The sequence below is a fragment of the Cryptomeria japonica genome, chromosome 6 (assembly GCF_030272615.1).
Source record: "Cryptomeria japonica chromosome 6, Sugi_1.0, whole genome shotgun sequence".
Lineage (NCBI taxonomy): Eukaryota > Viridiplantae > Streptophyta > Pinopsida > Cupressales > Cupressaceae > Cryptomeria > Cryptomeria japonica.
The window spans coordinates 402036548-402060538 of record NC_081410.1 but is presented as its reverse complement, the minus strand read 5'-3'; the positions used below and the strand labels follow the sequence as shown (position 1 = coordinate 402060538).

Here is a 23991-nt window from a genome sequence, read left to right as displayed (position 1 = left end):
CGCCTTGTGTGTCGGACCTGGGTGGACTATTTCGAGTGCTACGTTTCGGTGCTTTCCCTGCACAAGCGTCCTCTACACGTCCACCTTTAGCGTCCCCAACACTCCGGTGGATTGTTCCGACCACTACATTCCAGTGCTTTCCTTGCACTCGCAAACACGTGCGCGTCCTCTACACGTCCACCTTTAGCTTCGCAACACTCCAAGTACTTCCAGGCTCCAACTCATCTCTGTGCTCCCTCTGGCCGAGGGTCAACGGATCACCTAATCACTTGGTCTTGACCACCCTATGGCCTCTTCTCACCTTTAATGGGGTCTACGGGCATGAATCAGTCAAGGCTGACCCGATTTCTTTTAAGGCAATGGCGCCAAAATGTTTACCGCTACAACTGATACTTTAAATACGGGAAATAATAATGTACATGACAACACATACTAGACACAGCAGTAAAATATATCATTATTCACACATGCAATTATTACAGAGAAGAAGACCAGAGATGGTCGGCCAAGGATTACAATAGATCCGACTATACCGTCCTACCTTCCTTGGTGGTACACAATATATTTAAAGAGCCTGACAGTTGCCAAGAGGTACACAACCGTCAACCAACCGACACCTAACTACTCGAGAGTGACAACCCACTTAATACAAATAATTAATACTTCAGTAGATAACAAATATTATCAAATATAACAATAAGCAGTTTATGCCAACTACAATGTTTTACACAAACATATCAACCATTTGCTGTGATTTTTTGAAACAATAGTTATGTTCTGATCTAACACTCTCTGTTTATCCAATCTGAACCTATTCACAGATTTTAATCAAAGACAAAGATCTGATCACATACCACAAACAAAGTTGTGATCTTCTATACAGCCCGATACAAGTTATTTCAAAGATTTGATTATGCAGACCATATCTCATCAAAATTCACAAACTCAACACTATGGTTTGAAAATCAACTATGCTATTGGCATATATCCAATCAACAAGATCAGGTATTGCTGGCATATGTTTTCTATGACTATTCATAAACTGATTAATACATTCAAACTGAAAGTTCATTTGACATCAATGACAAACTAGGGTAACAGATAGTCAATAATTACTTAGAATTTCATCTCAAAGAATGCCAATTTAAAATACATGCAGTTTGTAATCTTTTTTAGGTTATAACTTATAAATACAAATTAACAATAGGAAGAAACGGTACTTGTTTTCTGATTGTCATCTCACCTCAAGTACGAAGAAAGATTCACAAATTATGAAGTAGTAAATTTTAACAAGCATAAATATCTTCCTTATTAACTCAGCAAGGTATATATAAAATTAAATGTGATAATCATGCTGTCCACTGGACAAAATGTTGTTTACCTCTCTCCACCCCAAAGTGACATACTCTCCCTCTGATAGGCCAGAACCAGAAAAATCAAGGGTAAAAACTGTAATATATGAAGGCAGCAAAATGACAGCAGCTTCATTAGCATCTGCTCTGCATCCACTGCACATATACACTTTAAACATCAGCATCTACACTTGCAATGACTGATGATAAAATTAGACAGCAGTATGCCATGCAATGATGAACAGAAAACATACATATTTTGCATATTATAAATATGGAGTTGAAACATTCATCATTAAAGGAAAGATGCTACAATGAGTAAGTATGACCTAAGAAAGGTCCAATCTTCAAAATAGATTGTCATGTTCACAGTCAATCAAACACAACAAAAGTCTACATAAATTTATCAACACATTAGCTAGTTCCAGACTCGAAGAACAAAAATATGTAATTTCAAAAAATGTTGACAGTATAACAGTCTAAGGAAATCTATCAAATTTTGATTGTGATATTATTTATGTCAACAATGGGTATAAGAACAACACACTGTAGGGGGGGTTTTGAATAGAGTAAGATAGACATATGCAGATGACTACTGCTTAGGGAAAAGACAGTTACTATAGAAATATCAATGTTTCACAATAAAACAGGCCACAATATGGCAGGTCCTTGTCGCTTTCTACTGAATAGAATCAATATAGGCTGTATGGAACTACTGAAAATCATGTACATTTAATGCAAGCATAGATTAAAAGCTCTCAAAAAATCTGCCTGACTTGCAAGTTCTTGCAAGTCAAAACTGCTCCTGAGCACTTGCCCAAAAACCAAGATGATTGTCAAAAATCAGTGAGTTTTTGGCAAAAACCTCACCAAGTAATCGTGAGTCCAACATAAAAACTCACCAACAAGCACAAAACATCAGTCCATGGCAACAAAGGCAAAAAAATCAGTTCATTTTTCATAACTTTTAGACAAAACTCTTCATATTTTACATAACTTCCCAAAGTTATCTGGTTTAATACCCGACAATAAATAACCTATAGAGAGATAATATAGGAAAAACTTGCTAAAAAATTTGTTTGCCATTGGTATAACAAAAAAGACGTCTCCTGTTAAAAACTAGATGATCCATCTCTGTACTAAAATATAAGTCAGTAGATTGTGTTATAAATGTTTTTAATGTTCTTGCCTTCTAGTTCAAGTTTGGATTAGAAATTCAAGAGATTTATATAGTACTCAGAAATCATATTCTTGCTAATTATTCAGAGTTTAATTATTTGGTTAGTGATTCTATCATCTGCAGCATAGTCTCATCTTAAAAGTGATGGGGAGAAAGCAAAAAATGCCTTTAAAGAACTGTAGAGAATGCTTCATAGTAGAAAAAAGTATGTCAATGCAAGTGGCAGAATTCGGAATACGCTTTTCAGTCTTACAAGTGCTATGCATTAGATTAATTATGCCAAAAGGCCCTTAGCGAGATAAAATGTTAATGCTTATCAGCTCAAGAACCGAACTTTAACTATTGAAACATTGACAATCCCAATGAAGAAAACAAATTCCATATCTTGCTTCTTTCTCACCTGTTCCCGTGACAATAAATCACACATGGTAGTGATCTACCTTCTGGCATAGGATCAGGCATGTAATGACTGCACTGTAACACATTACCATGATCATTGATGACCTGCACAATTTCCAAATTTTGTAATTAAGAAAAAAATTATCATGGAAAGTAGCCAATTTCCTCACTAGGTAGCGCTATGGGAACAACATTATATAGATAAAGCTTTCACTTAACCAAGTTTAGAAATAATGAAAATTTAGTTGATATGACCATTCCAGAAGAGAATTCAAAAGTTCAGTAAATATGCGACATAACTATTTTATAACAAATTTCATAAGACGTCTGACAAAAATGTGTATGCTACCTATGAATCAAGCTCTTTCAAGGGTAATGGTAACAATACAAATTCAAATTAGCTACGCAAAATCATCTTCATTCTGATCCAATTCATCTTCCTTGTCATCAAATACCAGCACAACAGCCAGTATCAAGCAGAACCAACAATTTTCAATTGAAATGATATTTTTAGCATAAAAAAAAATCTCACATTTTGAGAATCTGCCTTTCTCTTTGATAAAAGAAAAATTCTATAGTGAAAAATACAATTATTTACTAAATGTCTATCAAAACTTTGTCCTAGCCATTAATTAAAAAATATTTATTATTTATTTACTTAATTTATCCTTCATCTTTATCCTACCTTATTCTAGCCATTAATTAAATAAATATTTATAATTTAGTGAGTTAATTTATCTTGCCTTTTTATCCCCTCTTAGTTAAATAAATTTATATTTATTTAATTAAGTCAACCTTATCCCCAAAATCCTCCAACTAAACCAATTCATTTGTAATAGTTAATTAATTGATTTAGGCTAATTAATCCCTAATCTTGTCCAAATGTGACAAGATTCCCTTTTCAAATAGATCCTAATTTTAAATTCCCATATCACTTAAAAAGTGCAAAAAGTCAAATATTGCCTTTCTAAAAATCAAATCTTGCCTCCCGGGATACCTTTTTTAACTATTCCCACTAAATCTTATCCCACCATATTTTTCTGTCCAATCCCCATCAAAGTTCCTCTTGGCAACCTTTTCCAATTAAACCTTTTTTTGACACTTGTCCAATCCCTCTTGCTTGAGAGCTCTCATCAATTGTGAGCCCTCCAGTCCTTAAACCTATCTCTTACACTTCATGACACATTTGTCAAATGACTACAGCTTCAACCCAACCTAATCATCAATCAATCCTAGTCATCCATTGTAATGACTCAGATCGAGGGGCTTAATTTGTGAGATTTGTATGAATATGAAATGCAATGATAGAACCTTATTATCTGATATTAAATTCAATATGCAATAGATCTGCAAAAAGTACTAAGATAATTGGAATTCATCAGATAGTATTATTGCTACAAGAATATGGTTTCAGATCTTAATTTCGTAAGATCGCTGTCCCTGACTTATATCCTTACGATCATGCGATTGAATTGGTTATGAATCTGATCTGAATTGCAATCCCTGTTGCTCTTCCTGTTATAGCTCTGTATTTGTGCAACCTTTGGCGTCGTCTCTGCTAGAATTCCACTTTGTGCATGCATCCTTCACCTTGCAATTGGATGGGTAATCACCCTCCTCTCACTTGGTTGTCTAGAGGCTTGTGTGAGCACTACAGGTATAAACAAATATATAAGACAAACATTCAATGCCTTCTTGAGAATCCACAATCCTCCTCATATACCCATCAAATGGGCATGATGTGAGGAGCTGTATCTCCTGCAATCATGACTTTTACAAACAATCTAATCAATTATGTCCTTAATCGGACTTATTCTTCATTAACAATACCATTAACTAACTAACTAATGAACTGATTGCCTTTCTCCTAAACAGCACTAATCTTATAAATTTTTCTCACATCTATGGAATGCCTTTGGACGGAGACATCTGCTTGGCGATTTGTTTAGCAATTGAATGGGGATATTACATCCATTAACCAATGAGTCTAGACTCTTGATTTCCCTCTTGAAAATTGTATAAATAAGAAGCTCCTCATCCCATTTGATAACCCAATTTATCATATTGTTATGCTGTTGCATTTTATATTCAATCATCTCAATCATAACATCATGTTGATTTCATAAGCAACCATATTCCATACATCAAAAGAGCAAATCAAGGGAGTCTTGGGTGCAACTCTTCTTCTAGCTCTATCTGAGGAGAAAGGAGTAAACAAGGTTAAATATTCCATATTTCTTTGAATCTTTATGGTATTACCTTTGTTTAGTTTACTTGTCTTCACCAACTATGGTGGTAATTTCATTGTTTTTATTTTTTTATTTTTTTTGTTTGGCAAAAGGCATAGGCCTGTACATATTATATTATATATATAAGAAGAATTTACAATATGCATGAAATAGAAAGTCAGATGAGAAGAAAAAACTACATCCTCTAATCCAGGATCATAACAAAATCTTGTAAGACCAAATTTGTTCCCAGAATGTAGGAACAACATTACACAGATCCTAATAGTTAATCAAACTAGAGAAGCCCAAGTGTTTACACTTTCTTGACAAACATACACGCTGATGCAACAGCATTATCACTGTGTCGTATATCAAAATATATCCTCTATGGTCTTGGACTGTGAGAGTACGGAGCCCCTGTTGCAATCAACAAAACAAGAATCGGCCATCCACCGAGCACCCTGTTGTGACCATTTCACACATCGCCCCATTTAAAATGGGGACCCCCTCTTTTTGCTCGTTTTTGCTCGCCTTTCGCTTTGCTTTTTAGGGTTTTGGTAGTTCGTCAGTTGTCTGGATTTAGGGTCAAGCCACTATCTTTTCAGGCCAGAGTCCAGTCAGTCTTGAGAGCTTTTTAAGCTTCCTTTTGTAGGATGCAATTTTGAATGGAATGAATTCGCCAGAATGGTCTATTTTCAATTGGAATTTTGAGTGCAGAGTCTTAATTTGTCTAAGTGTTGATGATGAAAATGTGAATTTTATTCAATTGAGTAATTTTGACCAAATTTTGAGTTTTTTGATATTTGATCCTGGGCATAGGGAATGATTTGTTTTTACCTTGTGAAGTGATTAAACTTGTGAAATCATGATATTTTGGCCTGTAGGAGCAAAATCGCTCCTGCCCCTCAGTGAAGGACCGGAGCTCGTTTTCAAAAAATCTTGCTATCTCTGCAGGATCAAGATGATTTTTCAAGTGGAAGTGGTAAAGAAAGGCGTGATCTTTCCGTTGAATATAAATTGAAGACTTTCGTGAACACGGAAATGCCTCAAGAGTCAAAATCGCTCCTGTCCCTCAGTGAAGGACCGGAGCTCAAAATCAAATATCGCTTTGTCCTTGCAGGATTTTAACAACTTGACGATTTGAAGAGATCAAAGGAGATGCATTTTATCAATTGAATATAATTTGAAGGCACAAACATGAAGAAAGTGGACCAAATTGCAAAAATCGCTCCTGTCCCTCAGTCAGGGACCAGGGCGAAATCCATTGTAGCTCCCGTCCCTCTCCCAGGGACCAGAGCAAAATTCTTCATAAGGCATGTTTTAAACAAAGATCAAGCAAATTTTAAGTTTGATGGCAAGAAAGGAGGTGAATTGAACCCGTTGAAGACAAATTGAAGATTACAAAACATCTACAAGGGACCCAAATGCCTAAGTTCGCTCCTGTCCCTCAATCAGGGACCAGAGCGATTTTTACCTTAGACAAATTTCGTGCCAAGTAAGAGCAAATTCCAAGGCATGGATGAGTGAAACGGAGCACTACAAGACCATTGAAGATAATTTTTGAAGTTAGCAAAGTGAGATGAAGCCTACAAGAGCAAGATCGCTCCTGTCCCTCAGTCAGGGACCAGGGCAATATGATGGTTATATTGCCTTTCCTCCAAGTTCAAGACACTCCAAGACGAAGTACAAGGTGGTGAGGACGTTTTAAGGCATCTCAATGAAGAACGAAGTATCCAAGGTCACCAATGTTGAAGGAATTACACCAAGACACCCAGTTCGCTCCTGTCCCTCAGGCAGGGACCAGAGCGAAAGTATTCAAATGAGGCTAAATTTGGGTTGCTATTCACATTTTGAATGATTGAAAGAGAGTAAAGGATATTGTTTTGCACTTTGAAGATAATTGCAAGTTAGTCCGATGAAGATTTTGCACTAAATACCCTAGTTCGCTCCTGTCCCTCAGGCAGGGACCAGAGCGAAATTTTCATGAGGGCTTAGATTTTGAAAGTTGATCGCGTATCAAGTGGCCAAGGAGGACCAAAGGACTTCATTTTACACGATGAAAGTAATGGCAAATTGTTAAAAGCAAGCATGAGCCCAGGACATTGAAGTTCGCTCCTGTCCATCAGTCAGGGACCAGAGCGATATTTACCATATTGGCCAAATCTCTCAAAAATCACGTTAAGTCAAGGTTGTGCGAGGTGGTAAAAGGTCTAGGGTATCTTAAGAAGGTGATATACAAAGGTTTCAAACGTCAAACGACTATCAATTGAGCCAAGGAAGCTATATCGCTCCTGTCCTTCAGGCAAGGACCAGAGCGATTTTCATTAAATCATTCATTTTCCTTCAAAATCAAGACAAGGCAAGGATAGGCAAGATCAAAAACATCATTTAGGAAGCAATGAATGAAGAACAAAGGTTGAAAGATGGCAAATTTTGGCTAGAGCTTCAAGATCGCTCCTGTCCCTCACCAAGGGACCAGGGCGATAATCCTCCAAACATCTATATGCCTTGTGGAAGTCAAGTGAAACAAGCGTGGAATGGAGAAACTATGTCATTGCTTACCATATAAAGAGGATTGGTGATTAAAGAAGCGAGATCAAGGAGAGAAACACCAGGATCGCTCTTGCCCCTCACCAAGGGACCAGGGCGATATTTGCTAAAACACTTGTTATCCTTCGAAGATCATATCAAAACAAAGTTGCAAAAGGTTTAAAACGTCGTTTGAAAGGTAATGAACGAGGAGTTAAAATCAAGAACAAAGAATTTCAAGTAAGAACGTAGGGTTCACTCCTGTCCCTCATCAAGGGACCAGGGCGATATCACCTCAAGAGGCACTCATTTGCAAAGTCAAGTCACCCAAGTTCGAAATTCATAGCAAAAACGCCAGTTTCAACGTAAGGATGGAGACTTTGAACGTCAAAAAGCAAGAATCAAGACCAAGTTGATAGATCGCTCCTGTCCCTCAGTCAGGGACCAGGGCGATGAGGTTTGTATTTTTCATCTTCAAATTTTGGCGCCAAAACAAACATTTTTTTTGAATTTATTTTTAATGCTAAATTCGATAAATTAAAAAATTCAATTAAAATAGCATTTAAAATTTGCACAAGATATTAATTATCTATTTTTGCCTTGTAAAAAATCGAATTTGTTAAATTAAAAAACAAAGGCATTTAATAATTAATTATTAATTAATTAAAAATCAAATGGAGCGCTTGGATTGAAAGGTCGGCCTTATTATTTATTTAAAAATCGTTTTAATTACCTTATTTTTACCAAGTCGGCCTCAAGGTAATTGTGGTGTGAGCGCTTATAAAGGGTGGTGAAGATTTTCATTTTCACATTATCATTTTATCATCCACATTCAAGTGCGATTTGGAGTATCCAAAGGTGGTGCGAAGTTATCATTCAAGAGGAGGTGCGAGTGGTGTTCAAGGTGCGAATTTCATCAAAGGAAGGCGTAAACATCATCTAAGGAGTGCGAACTTGAAGTTTGAATTAAGGCGAAAGACATTGAAGAATACGTTAAAGACTCCAAGGGTGGCGAAGTTGATAAGAAGGACGTTTGTTTGAAGATCACGTTAAGGCCATCTAGCATTAATTTTGCCTAGGCGAATTCCTCTATTTTGCATTCTAGAGTTAGCTCTCTAGTAAGGTATGGCGATATTGATTTATTGTTTTGATTTTGAACGTTGATCGTCATGCTTAAGTTTTGAATTTTGAAATTTTGAATTCCAGTTGCTCAATCGTTTTTAGGAAATGATAACTCAAAGACTTATCATGATGTTTCCTAAAATTTATTCTCTAATCTATGTTATGAATTGAAAGATCTAGTTACTTATTGTGAAATGTTGTGTAGGTATGGCAACCCCGAAGGCGGGAGCATCCACCAGTCGTCCAGCTCTCATGAAGGAAGATCAAAAGACCGAAGAAGTGGAGACCAAGATCGTGTCGAAGTGGAGCAACATTGGAGATACTAACTTGGGCAACTTCAGCACGAAGAAGTTTCGAGATGTCCCTTACATTGGCAAGCCATCACCTGTCGCCTGGAGGATAATTGAAAGTGGCATCATTAAGGCGGCCGGCTTCCCTCCAGCATTACAGTGTCATGAGTTGATGATCGAGTGTGCTCGTCATTATGATCCTCAATCCAGAACGATCGTGTCCAAGGAAGGAAACACTTTAGCTTATCTTTCAGAGGAAGCTATAAGTGAGGCTTTCCATCTTCCAGAGCACAGAGATATGATTTACAAGAGCATAGAAGGAGCCAGGTCAATGTACGAGGATGATCCAGATGCCTGTCTAAGCATCATTAACAAGAACTGGTTACTCAAGAGTCGTCCTCGCCTGAGCAAGGTACCAAACACACCACACAGGATTGATTTCTAGGAGGAGTACAGAGATTTGATTACAATGCTCAACCGAGTCACAGGTGCACCTCAAGCTTTTTATTTTGAAAAATGGATGTTCTACTTCATCCAGGTGATAGTTCAGGGTAAAGGAACAATTCATTGGGCTAGAATGATTAGCCATTGCTTGGACGTACAGTTGAGGAGACTCAAAGCTACCAAGTCCTTCCACATGAGTTCATACGTCATCTATGCCTTGATCAGTAGCTTCGAGTACGCAGGACTACCTCACAGAGGAGTGATTGGAAGAGGACCCGGCGAGGTCAGAGTTTGTGATTCCTACGTTCACTTGCATCATCCGCCAGGAAGCAACTACAAGTTAGTTAATGATACCTTCACTATGAACATCACAAGGACGTTGCAAGGCGGGATTCACAACAGATTATCTCAGGATGCACAGGAACTAGTAAAGAGGTACAGTGCTTGGTTTATCCAATTTCCGAAGTTTACTTATATCAGAGTTCATGGATGTCCTTCACCTCCATACATGTTGCCAAGATATCCGACAGACAGAATTGTGTTACTTGAGGTAACAAGACAGTTGGCAGCTTATGCGAAGGCATTCAGACACAGACATGGAAATGGAGTTCCGGTACCTATCATATTGGGCAATTCAGTTGAGGTATGTCCTAATGCTTTAGCCATGGATGACGCAGAGAAGGAGTTAGCTTTGTATTCTTTTTCATTCTTTGTTTTGAGGGAGAGCTTTGATCCACATGGATATATAGAGGAGGAAGTCGGTAGGAAGTTTAAGCATGAGTTTCAGATTGAAGATTTTATGATGAATCTCTTGGATGATCTTGAAGTAAAAAGAAAGATGCATTCTAGATTGCCTTTGGATTTCATCAGGAAATGCAAGATTTACAGAGTGGCCGACCAAGCTCAGGACAGTGGCAGACATCTCCAGTCATCCTATGATCGAGAAAGCAAATCAGTAAGGTTAGATTGGAATGAGCCCGAGGTCGTGGATCTAGATGCTTTGATGGCTCCAGTCTTGTCTTGTACTCGCAGATGGGTTGATGTGCAGCATCAAAAGTTGAGAGAGCAAGGCATAGCTATGACTTTCACCTTGGAAGAGAAGCCAGCCGAAGGTGGAGCTAGTGTAAGCGAAGGTAATCCTAATCCCAGAAATGCAAATGAAGGCAACCTTCGAAGTGCAAGTGAAGGCGATCTCCATCCAAGAGGCTCGAAAAGGAAAGAGAGACCTGGAAAGAGAGAATCTTCCAAGAAGAAACAAGAGGCCAGTCGAGCTCGTTCATCCGGTACATCTTCTCGACAAGAGAAAAGGACACTTGAAGTGGAAGAGTCTATGGAGTCGATGGTTCAGAATGATAAAGAAGGACAGGTACCTCAAGGGTCGCCAAGTGGATCTCTCCAAGATTATGAGTTACATGAAGACAAGAACAATGACGAGGTAACATCTCCTCACAGAGAAGAAGAAATATTGCATAAGGAGATACAGGTTAGAGAGACAAGATCAGCCATCCCAGATTGGTTGAAGGAAAGATTAACGAAGGTGATTGTGATCGAGGACGAAGACAATGTGATTGATTTAGAGAGCCTTGTTGGACATTCCCAGGAAGTGACAGAGAAGAGAAAGGCTACCAAGATGTCCAAGATGATTAGAGATGAGACTGGATCCAGAAAATTACAGATAGCTACACCGGCGGTGGACAAGTATGAAGGGGAGATTCTAGCAGAGGAATATGATGTAGAGACATTTGAGCTAGGTCCATCCACGGCCGAGCAGACACTAGATGATGCCACCGATTCCTTTGAGGCATTGAAGGACAAGCTTAGAGAAAAAATGGAGAAGAGTAGAAAGCTCGAGAGAGAGGTCGGTGCATGGAGAACATATTTCAGCCATCTCAATCAGCCTTTAGGACGTCAGGATCCAGCAAGATCACCCATACAGGCACTTCCCCTTCAATCAATTGGTGAGGCAGAGAGATTCAGGAGTATGGTCCAGCGTATGAGTACTTGGATGGACAAATCTCATAGAGTTGCCGTAGAATTTGCAACAAGGATGATGAAGACTATTCATAGGGCTATTCAGGTTCTTGAGATCATCCACAATTTGATGATAACGGTAGCCGCTTTTGCTCATACCAAGGATGTTATCATTCCTGTCTTGAAAGTAATTAGACAAACATCGAGGAAGGTCTTAGCGCAGGAAAAGATTATGGATGGAGGACCTCACAATTTACTTCAGTGGTCAACCTTACTCCAGATGAAGGAAGTTCTCTTCGAGGACATCAGTGCTAGGTGCAGTCATGTTGAGGAGGTGATCAACCCGATCCAGGACAGAGTATTTGAGGTACTACGTACCATTCTTGGCAGGAGGATCGAAGTTGAGACAGATGTGGATTTGCAAGAATTGGAAGATAGAATCAAGGTCATCTTTTGCAAGGACGTCAATATCACAGATGAGCAACAGGACCAGATGTTTGCTACCATGCTCCTGATTGAAAAGACTAAGGAACTTGAACTTACATGGGACGCAGCTCTTCTAGATGCATTTGATCAGGTCATCCACTTGGAAGAAAGAATGAAGAATCTTCCCGAGATTCCAATTGCTGAGATCGAGGGAATCGTATCAAGATTCATTGCATATGCTAAAAAGGAGCATTGGAAAGGGAATAAGATTCTAGATGAGAGGTTGTTATAGATGACATGGCACCTTAATTGTCATTGGTCTATGTCTCCTAGATTTTCGTGCCAAATTTATAATTGGCTATGCATTTAATGTTGTGCAATAAAAGGGGAACTTTTGTAACAAACCCTAATTAGGGTTTAGGTGTCATGATCTTGGCCGTTGATCTGCTTTCAATCTGGACCATTCATTGTAATTGAGGATGCTATTTATACCCTCATTTTCATTTCATTTGTAAGAGAGATAGTTAAGAGATTAGAGAGAAAGTTTGATGTATTAGAGAGATTAGAGTTAGAAGCAATTTTACTTTTGTAGCAAGATTGAGTTTGAGGAAAGGAATTCAAACAATTGTTGTATATGATGACTTTGAAATCAATGAAATATTGAAGTTATGGTGTTTTGTTGCAACTTTCTTGGTTATCTTCATGGTTGTTCAATTTACTTGAATCATGCTCAATCAAAGTAGTGTGTTAATTCGAAGGACATAGTGTGAGACTTGATCTTTGGTAGGATTCGCTTTCCATACCACTAGCTTCTTGCTGATTGTAGGAACGCCTTGCGTGGTCGACTGGAGAATACTCGAATCACTGAACCTTCAATCGTTATTGTATCTTGGATATGTATCTTCGTGGTAGTGTCCTTGATCTTTGATGCGTTGAAAATCATTTGTTACCTTAGAAGATCGCATCAATTTCAATTGAGTTGTTATTTTATGGCGAAATTGAAGTTGGTAGAATCTTGCCAAGTCTTGTCCACATGAAGTCATTCTTAGGGTTAGATTAGATTAGACCTCTTGCAAACCCTATCCTTTTGTTATTTTTTGAAAAGCTTCTTTAGTTTAGTAAGACTTTCGGAGTGTAAGGCCCCTTAAGAACACAGCAAATCACATCATACTGCTAGAGCTTATCCACACGTAGAGACCCTACTAACCAGAACATTGGAGTCATCCTAACTGATCCTTCATGCGAATCTTCAGCAGTTAGAGACTTTATTCAAGAGAGGATAAGATGCCTTTAGGTATTTTATTCTGTGTATGATTGTGTACAAAATACACGTCAACACACCCCCAACCAAAACATCCTCTGACCGAGAAAACAATCTTAAAACTGCTGTCAAGCGATCAATCCTTAACACCCAACACTGGGGCTCATTTCCAAAATCATCAGCATTGTGTTGAAAGATAGCGTCAGTCAGTAATCTGATCAGACTTTGTCGTCTAAGTTGTCTAATTGGCCTAATCAGCCTTAGACAACTTAGTTGACCAATTAATCATATATTGTTATGATATAATAATAATTAGATATATTAATTGTTAGATATAATACGATTTATGAAATGATTAATATATATATATATCGATTAGTTTATGAATCGATTAACATATTGTTAATGTTAATTCGATTCTATGAATCGATTAACACCTGTTCGATTCTCTATTAATCAGTATTATCTTACTTGCCTTTAGACGTGTTATGTCTAACCGATCTTATGGAGAGACGTGATGGTTAGGGAGACGTGATGATTAAGAGAGTCGTGTTGGTAGGATTAGATATCATGCTACTTATTTCAGTTCGATCTCTCCCTCCATCCTAGATCGATAAGTGCAGAAGATTGAAGGTTAATATTTCAGTCCCACATTCTACATATTCGAACTGTCCAGAATCAACAGCAGTTCATGGTCTCTGTCATTGTCTTACACAGTCATCAATCAATTGAATTCTCCCTCTCGTGTCGTGATTCATCTGTTTACTGCAGATTATCATTAAGGCAGATAGAACTCATAAGTTTGAACTGTATAGGTTCTATTCTAAGAGGAGAAACTTGTTCATAGACAAATAATTTTGAAATTATAATCTGATCACCAAAACTTAACATGGTATCAGAGCAGGATTGAGCAAAGATTAGATCAGATTGATATAAGCAAGATTATCTTCTATTATTGTCTTCAAGTTCATCTATTTCTATCAACGTCAAGATGGTGAATGGAATTAGAGTTGAGGATAGACTTCAAGGAGCTTCAAACTTCGTATACTGGAAGTTTAGAATTATGCTTGCCTTAACGGAAAATGAATTAGACAAATTCATGAAGAAAGATGTACCAGAACCAACCGAAGAGGATGAGAAGCTTCAATGGAAGAAAAAGAACCATAAAGCAATGAAGATGTTGGTTGACTCGGTGAAAGATCACATCGTACCAATTATCTCCAAGTTGGAGACAGCATATGTCATGTTGAAAGCATTAGCGGAGATGCATGAGATAAACAACACAAGCCGAGCTCTTGCTCTAAAACAATAACTTCACCATGTCAAAATGATAAAAGGTGAATCAATCACCTCATGCTTCATGAGAATTACAGAATTGAGAGATCAACTCTCTACCATTGGACATACCATAGAGAGTAAAGAGTTAACTATGTTGGCACTCAATGGTCTCCCTTCTTCTTGGGAAGCACTTATTCAAGGGATAAGCGCAAGATCAAAACTTCCCAAGTTTGATCGATTAAAAACAGAGTGCATTCAAGAAGAATCAAGATTGGTCACTAGAGGCATTGGTCAAAGTTCTACAAATGAAGATATCCATGTTCTTGCCTCACACTCCTCAAAGAATAAGGATAAGAAAGGACACTCCAAAAGGAAGAAAGATAAGGAATCAAATGGTGCTTCTACAATCAAAAGAAGGAAGGACATTTCAAAAATCCAATGTTTTAGATGTGACAAATACCGTCACTATGCAATGAAGTGTCCAACTAGGACTATGCCTCAAGCTTCCATTGCAGATATTAGTGAGACTCCTTCACATAAGGATTCAAATGGATTTATATTCTACTCAGCCCTTTCAAGTAATGTGCCTACCGACCACAATACTTGGATAATTGACAGTGGTGCATCTCGCCACATTACTGGATTTAAAGAACATCTAAACAATTTAGTGGAGAGAACTTCAAATAAACAAGTGACTATTCGAGATGACACTAGTTACTCTGTGAAAGGAGTTGGGACCTCTTCTCTTCAACTAGATTCAGGCATTTCCTTGGAATCGAATGATGTACTATTTGTTCCGGGAATTAAGCGAAACCTTGTCTCCATATCAGCCTTGGAAGACAAAGGTTATCGAATCGCATTCATGGATGGCAAAGTCCTTGCATGGCCAAAGAAATCAAATATCAAGACAGCTCAAGTCATTGGAGTTCGTCATGGATGTCTTTATAGACTTTGCACCCTTCCTCCTCAAGCCTTACTTCATGATTCATCAAGTACTTGTGAAATTTGGCATAGAAGATTGGGTCACCTTCATTTTCGTGCACTGCCTACTATGGAGAAGATGCTTACAGCCCTTCCAAAACTCAACCAAGAGCATGAAGGAACTTGCAAAGGTTGTGCATTGGGTAAGAACACTAAAGGTGCATTTCATGGTAGTGAAAGTAGATCCAAATATATCCTAGAACTTATTCATTCAGATTTATGTGGTCCCATGTTTGTTGCTTCCTTGAGTGGTTTCTTGTATTATGTTATTTTTATTGATGACTACTCTAAGAAAACATGGATCTATTTTTTAAAAAGTAAAGAATCTGATGAAGTACTTATGAGATTTAAGGAATTCAAGGCTCTAGTAGAAAACATATCAGGAAAGAGGATAGATCCGATAATGGAGGAGAGTATACCTCCGGAAACTTCCATAATTTTTGTATTGAAGCTGGGATTAAGAGGGAGTTTTGTGTTCCCTATAATCCTCAACAGAATGGTGTGGCAGAAAGGAAAAATAGAACTACTGTGGAAGCAGCCAAGCCATGATCCATGATCAAAATCTTCAAACCTTCTTTTGGGCTGAGGCTTCTAGAACTGTTGTCTATGTTCAAAATAGATGTCCTCACCGCATTTTGGAGAATAAGACTCCCGAAGAAGCATTCACAGGGGTGAAGCCAGATGTAAGCCATTTGAGGATCTTTGGTTGTCCAGTATACATAGATATACCCAAAGATAAATGGACAAAGTTGGAGCCTTCTAGCAAGAAGAGGATATTTGTAGGCTATAGCGAAACATCAAAAGCCTACAAAATCTACATTCCAGGGCAGAACTTGATTGAGTTGAGTAGGGATGTGATATTTGAAGAAGATGTTGCATTCAGAATGTCCAAGGGCATCCCTAAAGTGGACAGTGAAGATCAAGAGCGTCCTCAAAATATGGAAGACCATACTCCTGAGATTTAGAGGGTGACTCATGAACCTGAAGAAGATGATGATCCAAATGAGCCCTTGAATCCTACCGATGGGCCTACTGACATTCTGATTAGTAAGAAAAGACCTCTTTGGGCAAGGAAAATGACGCAAGAAGCTGAAGGTTTTGCAGCCCCAAAAGGTACATTTAGAGAAAGTAAGAAACCTCATAAGTTCTCCAGCTATGTTGCATTGATGAGTCAAATCACTGACTCGGAACCTTCCAATGTTGAGGAAGCAACTAGTCAACAAGTTTGGAAAGATGCCATGACAAAAGAATATCAATCTATTCTAAAGAATGATGTTTGGGACATAGTACCTAGACCGGAAGGTAAATCAGTTGTTTCTTCTCAATGGCTCTTTAAGATCAAACATGTTGTTGACGGTAGTATTGAAAAATACAAGGCTAGGTTTGTGGCTAGAAGATTCTCTCAAAGGGAGGGAATTGACTATGAAGAAACCTTTGCTCTAGTTGCCCAATACACTTTAGTCAAAACCATTATAGCTATTGCAGCATCTAAAGGATGGAAGATTCATCAAATGGATGTAAAGACGACATTCCTAAATGGTATAATCGAGGAGGAAGTGTATATTGAACAATCTGAAGGATTTGTGGTACATGGGAAGGAATCTCATGTTTGTAAACTGAAGAAGGAATTGTATGGCCTCAAGCAAGCTCCACATGCTCGGTACAAAAGGATTGATCGTTACCTGATGGGCTTGGGTTTCTCCAAGAATGATGCAGATTCAAACTTGTACTTCAAGGTAATTAATGGGGAAGCATTAATTTTGATTCTTTATGTTGATGACTTACTTATCACTGGAGAAGATCATCTTATTATCAAATGCAAGAAGGAGCTAGCTTCTGAATTTGAGATGAAGGATCTTGGTTTATTGCACTACTTTGAAAAATAAATTGAATGAATGATTCAATAATCGGATAATCTATTCAACAATATACAATCATATATAAAGAGATTACAAGGACGACGTTCTAAATTAAGAACAAGTCGTTTAAAGTGAACTACTAAAAAGCTAAACGCTAAATAAAGCTTAAAAGATAATTAACTAATAAGAAAAAGCTAAATGCTAAATAAAGCTTAAAAGATAATTAACTAAAAAGCTAAATGACCATTAAACAAGGAACTAAATATAGGTGACTAAAATATAATTAAATATTCTAGTCAAAGTTCCCAGACTCGGACTCGGCTCGGACTCGGCAAGGTCGACTCGGCTATGACTCGGCAACGACTCGGCAATGACTTGGCAAAATTAAAAAACCTTGAAATTAAGAGATTTTTAACAATTTAAAACTTGTTTCATGCACCCATTATCGAATAAAGCTCAATTATAATGTGTGCTAGCTTGTAATGCCATGAAAGGCATGTTGGTAGAGTATCTACTTGTTTGGGGCTTCTGTTTAGTATTTTCTTTGGCCAAATTGAAATTTTGGGAGCACCAACATGAGACATCAAGAACATCTTCACTTGGAAATTGTAAGGAATGCATGTGTATGGTAGCATTAAATAGTGTGCTTGTTGAACTTAGGTTTTGCCTTGGGACTATAGTTGACCTTGGTCTTTCTTGGACCTCTTAGTTTTTAGGCTATATATATGTTGGATGGAAGGGGGAATTGTGAGGCCAGAAGGGTTTGAAAATATGCTCCTCAGAGACATGTCCCTTGCCAAAAATAACCTTGTGCCCCATGGGGGGATTTTTTGGGATGTGGGGACAGGTAGGAAATGTCCCCAACTCACCCCCTTTTTTCAAAATTTTAAGAAACATCCTTGTTGTGAGGTACTCACACATCGCCCCATTGCAAATGAAGACCCCCACTTTTTGCTTTCCAGGGTTAGCTCTTTTAGTTTTGTTGTTGGTTGTTTTAGTGTCTTAGCCTTTGCATTGAAGGGATTGAGTTTCTCAAAGGTCATCAAATCGGGTGGATCTCCTCAAGGTGGAGTGAAGGAGGTTAGGTCAATTGAGTGATTAGGTGTTATTTAGATCATTCCTAGGGTTTTTGTGTACTATTTGGTCACGCTTCAAGTTGCTAAATCAAACCTTGGTTGAATGTATAGTGTCCTCCTAGGTCGCGTCCCTTACATCAAGGTCAGAGTGAACTTGCCTTAAAAGTCTGGAATGTCATCCTGATCCTGAAATGGCCTGAAATTTGACTAAGTCTAGAAATTTGAAGGATCCTCCAAAAACTAGATTTTGCATTGTAACTCATGGAGGTCCGAAACCACTCTCAAACATCCTGACAATATATATGGAATATAACTTGAAGTATAAGAAAGAGAAAAGACTGTTATATTCCATATATGAATCCTGGCGGAGAGACTAACTTGTCAAACAAGTCAAAACATTGACCTGTCGTGGCCGAGTCTTGGAGCTCGGACTCGACGAGTTTTGACCATAACTCGCCTGACTCGCGAGTCAGGCGAGTTATGGTCAAAACTCGCTGAGTCCGAGTCCCGAGCCAGCAAAACGAGTCAGGCGAGTTATGAGTCAGGCGAGTTATGGTCAAAACTCGCTGAGTCCGAGTCCCGAGCCAGCAAAACGAGTCAGGCGAGTTATGGTCAAAACTCGCTGAGTCCAAGTCCCGAGTCAGCAAAACTTGCCGAGCTTGGCTCGACTCGCCAACTCGGCGAACTCGCCTGACTTGCGGCGAGTTTGGGAACTCTGATTCTAATACCCTACCTTAATGGTCATTCTATCTACTAACTACCCTACAAAAGACACTGCATGTCTTTTGATCACAAACAAAAAGAACACTCTGTTGCGGTGGAGACCCTCCCTGGATTTGAAAAGTGTTAATGACCAAGAATACCAGAATCCATCCAACCTGACGTTGGGTAACCAAACTTGTAAAAGTATTCAAATTTATGTTCAAAAGTGGAATGTTAAGGATTTTGTCTTTCTTTTAATTCCTTAGACAATATTCAATGCTATTAATGTATGCTCTCTAGTTATCTCTGATTATGAACTGAAACTTCTTTGTTTGCAGGTGGTTGTAGATAATATTTATTGATTTTGATATTTCTCCAGCATTCTTCACAGCACATATATAGAGGCATTGCCTTGTAAGATCAAGGCATGCCTTGACCGGACATGTATCAGTTTGTGATTTAATGCGGTTTGATTATCATTGTAACCGATAATGAATCGGTTAATTTCTAATGCAATTTTAGTTATCATTAACCAATCACTAATCGGTTTATTCTTAATGCTATTTCATGGTAATCGATGGTAAATGCAACCCGATTATGGATCGGTATAAGAGCAAAATATGTTAATACGATAACTATCGTAGTTATCATATTAGTGTTGTATGACAACCAGAATAGATATGCATAACCGATTACAATCAAAGCATATAAATGAAATCACTGCATAGCAAATACGATCATATCTCGATCGATGATAGAAATGCTTATAAAGATGATTATGATGTCTACCATTAGCATGTAGATTTATTGATAGGATAGATGATTGAATGAGAGACTTCATTTATCTCTCATTCAATCATTTATCTTACTGAAGCTACATCGTTTCAACACTCCCTCTTAGCTAGGGAAGATAAATGGAGATCTATGTAAACATTGAAATAATCATCTAATTATATAGCATCACATTTCTCATAATAGAATGTATTACATGACCTCGTAATACAAAAGATCAAGTCACATATGCTCGTGACATGATGTATCACATAACACGTGATACAGAAATATATCACATCATCTTGTGATATAGAGATATCACATAGCACGTGATATCAGTATTGCATAACACGCGATACCTTGGATATAAAATAATTTGAGAATATTAAATTCTCTTATATCCAGGTTAAGGTATGTGCACTGACATCACAACACATAATGTCTACCATAACATATCATGGCACATCCATGAGTCAAGATGATATCAAGTCAGCATGATATCAACATTACAAGATCATCACCCTATAATATTCAGTACAAGTGTTCATTATCTAAAAAATCGTCACCTCTTAGAAATGGACACAGGGGGAGGAGCCCATAAAGTCATAACACGACAAAAGAAGTTTACACATTAAACATCTTATATATTGGTACAGATTATAAAGCAAATTACAATTCAATCATACCAAGTCCTTTCCTGAAGTGTTCAACTTTTACTTTGGATAGAGACTTGGTCAGTATGTTTGTTGTCTGCTCTCCTGTATTGATATACTGCAACTGAATCACATTCCTATCCACCATATCTCTCACATAGTGGTAAGGAATCTCTATGTTTTTGGATCTATCATGAAATACAGGGTTCACAGAGAGTTTTATACAACTCTGGTTATCACAATGAATTATAGTAGGCTTCAGTGGCTCACCGAATAATCCCACAAGTAGTTTTCTAAGCCATACAGCTTCTCGTGCAGCCATAGATGCTGCGATATATTCGGCCTCTGTAGAACTCTGAGCTATTGAAGAGTGTTTCCTGCTTATCCAAGATATCATGGCTGAACCCAAACTGAAGCAGCATCCTGAGGTGCTTTTCTTGTCAGTCACACTTCCAGCCCAATCTGAATCAGTGAACCCATGAAGATCCAAATCAACTTTCTCATACTTGAGTCCATAGTTAAGACTACCTTGAAGGTATCTCATAATATGTTTCACAGCCATAAGATGTATCTCCTTAGGTTCACACATGAACTGGCTCAAGGCATTTACTGGATAACAGATATCAGGTCTAGTATTGACCAAGTACATTAATGGTCCAATCATCTGTCTGTAGAGAGTGGGATCTACCAATGGGGAATCTGCTGCTGCCTCCTTCAGTTTGTGAAGATTAGTTTCCATAGGAGAAGACATGGGTTTGCAGTTCATCATGCAAAATCTCTTCAATATGTCTAAGGTGTATTTTCCTTGATTAAGCACAATACTGTCAGAGTTTTGCCAAACTTCCAATCCAAGAAAGTAATGTAGAAGGCCTAAATCCTTCATATCAAACTCCTTTTCAAGGTCTTTCTTACATTGTCCAATAAGGTGATCTTCTCCTATAATCAGAAGATCATCAACATATAAGATCAATATTAGCATATCACCTTTGACTTTCTTGAAGTATAGATTCGGATCTGCATCATTCTTTGAGAATCCCAATCCCAGAAGATAGCTGTCAATTCTTTCATACCAGACCCTGGGAGCCTGTTTTAAACCATATAGGGCTTTCTTTAATCTGCACACATGTGCCTCTGCATTGTGGATCTCAAACCCTTCTGGTTGTTCTAAGTAGACTTCCTCCTCAATTTTACCATTCAAGAAAGCAGTTTTAACATCCATCTGATGGACTTTCCAACCTTTGGCTGCTGCAATGGCCAATACTGCTCTGATTGAGGTGTACCTAGCAACTGGAGCAAATGTCTCATCATAGTCTATCCCTTCTTTCTGTGAGAATCCCCGGGCAACAAATTTGGTTGTGTTTCTCTATGCTACCATCTGCAGCATATTTGATTTTGAACAGCCACTTGGATGAAACAACGGATTTCCCTTTTGGCCTAGGAACAATTTCCCACACATCATTGTTAAGTATGGATGTATATTCTTCAGACATTGCATCTTTCCAAACTTGATGTTTAAGAGCTTCTGATACACTAGAGGGTTCTGATTTGGAGAGATCATTCATAAGGGCTACATAGCTAGAAAATCTTTGGGGCCTCTTACTTTCTCTAAAAGTTCCTGAAGGAGCTACAAAGTCCCTTGCATCTTCCATTGTTTTGTGAGCCCATAGAGGTTTTTTTTTCTTAGGGATTTCTTGGGGAGGAATTTGTACTTTATTTTCTTCTGAACACTCCCTCTGAATCTCAGGAGTGGGATCCTCTTCTAGGTTTGAAGATGCAGCATAGATTTTAGACTCAATAGAGTATTTAGCCCATTTGAAGGCGCTGTCTTCTTCTAATATAACATCTCTACTAAGTTCGATATTGCTATGTCTAGGTACAAAAATTTTGTAAGCTTTAGAGGTTTCACTATATCCAACAGAGATTCCTTTTCTTCCAGAGGGTTCTAGTTTTGTCCTTTTCTCTTTACGTATGTGAAAGTAAACAGGGCAGCCAAATATTCTAAAGTGGGTGATATCTGGCTTTATCCCGGTGAAGACTTCTTCAGGGGTTTTGTCTTCAATGTGGGAGTGAGGACATCTATTTTGTATGTAAACAGCAGTGTTGGAGGCTTCTGCCCAAAGGTGAGTTTCTAAGTTCTGGTCTAGGAGCATGGCTTTGGCTGCTTCTACAATGGTTCTATTTTTCCTTTCGACAACCCCATTTTGTTGGGAGTTGTAAGGAACAGTGAACTCCCTCTTAATCCCAGCTTCTTTACAAAATTCCCTAAAGATGTCTGAGGTATATTCCCTCCCATTATCAGTTCTTAGGACTTTTATTTTCTTTCCGGAAGAGTTTTCAGAGAGCGATTTGAATTCCTTAAATCTCTTGAGAATCTCTTTAGATTCTTTACGTTTAAGGAAGTAGATCCAGGTCTTCCTAGAGAAGTCATCAATGAATATTACATAATAAAGGAACCCTCCTAATGATGGTACAGACATTGGCCCACATAGGTCAGAATGAACTAGTTCCAAAACATTGCTCATTTTCCTAGAACTATTTTGAAAGGAACGCTTAGTATTTTTGCCTAGGGCACACCCCTTACATGTACCGGAATGGTATTGTTTTAACTTAGGCAAACCAATTACTAATTTTTCCATTGAACATAAAGCACGAAATTTTAAATGACCTAATCTTCTATGCCAAATTTCATTAGAATCTGCAATCTCATGAAGTAGGGCTAGGTTAGATTTAGTACATACCTCGTACAAATAGCCTTTTCTATGTCCTAGGGTAATAGCCTTCTTGATGGAAGAGTTTTGTGGCCATACTAGAACTTTACCATTCATGAAGGTTATTCTGTACCCATCATCTTCAAGTGCAGATATGGAGATTAAGTTCCTCTTGATGCCAAGAACGAATAGGACTCCAATGAGTTGGAGAGACATGCCTGTCTTCAGCTTAATGCTGCAGGTACCGACACCTTTCACTGGATGTGCAGAGTCATCACCAATGGTTACTTCTTCATCAGTTTCTTCTAACATGGAATCCAATAATTCTCTATACCCAGTGATGTGTCTTGAAGACCCACTGTCAATGATCCAAGTGTTAGATTTATTGGATACTTGGCTAGAGAGGGCAAAGTAGAATACATGCTTCTCGGAGTCATATTCTTCCCTTTTCACTTTTGCAAATGTAGCTTGTTGTTTGATTCTATCCGGACATCTTGCTGCATAGTGTCCATATTGATCACACCTAAAACACTGAATGTGAGAGTTTTCTTAGATGACCTTTTCTCATGTCAGTTCTTTCTCTTCTTGAAATGTTTCTTCTTGCTTTTCTTGTTGGAGTTAGTATTTAGAACATGGAGATCTTCATCTATGTTCTTTTGCTTGATCCCCTTCTTATTTAACCTTGACTCCTCTTGAAGACAATCTGCTCTTAGCCTATCAAATTTCGGATATTTAGCCCTTGCACTAATGCCTTGGAC

At 38.1% G+C, this 23991-nt stretch overlaps 1 protein-coding gene across 1 annotated transcript in view; it reads right to left on the bottom strand.

Annotated features, from left to right (window-relative positions):
• LOC131065832 (uncharacterized) overlaps nt 1-23991 on the bottom strand; it is a 187081-nt gene that overhangs the window by 121694 nt on the left and 41396 nt on the right. Inside the window, exons 3-4 of the mRNA XM_058000469.2 lie at nt 2933-3036; nt 1382-1508 (exon numbers count right to left, since the gene is read on the bottom strand). Of these exons, the coding sequence (XP_057856452.2) occupies nt 1382-1508; nt 2933-3036 (231 nt within the window). The remainder of the gene's footprint in view (nt 1-1381; nt 1509-2932; nt 3037-23991) is intronic.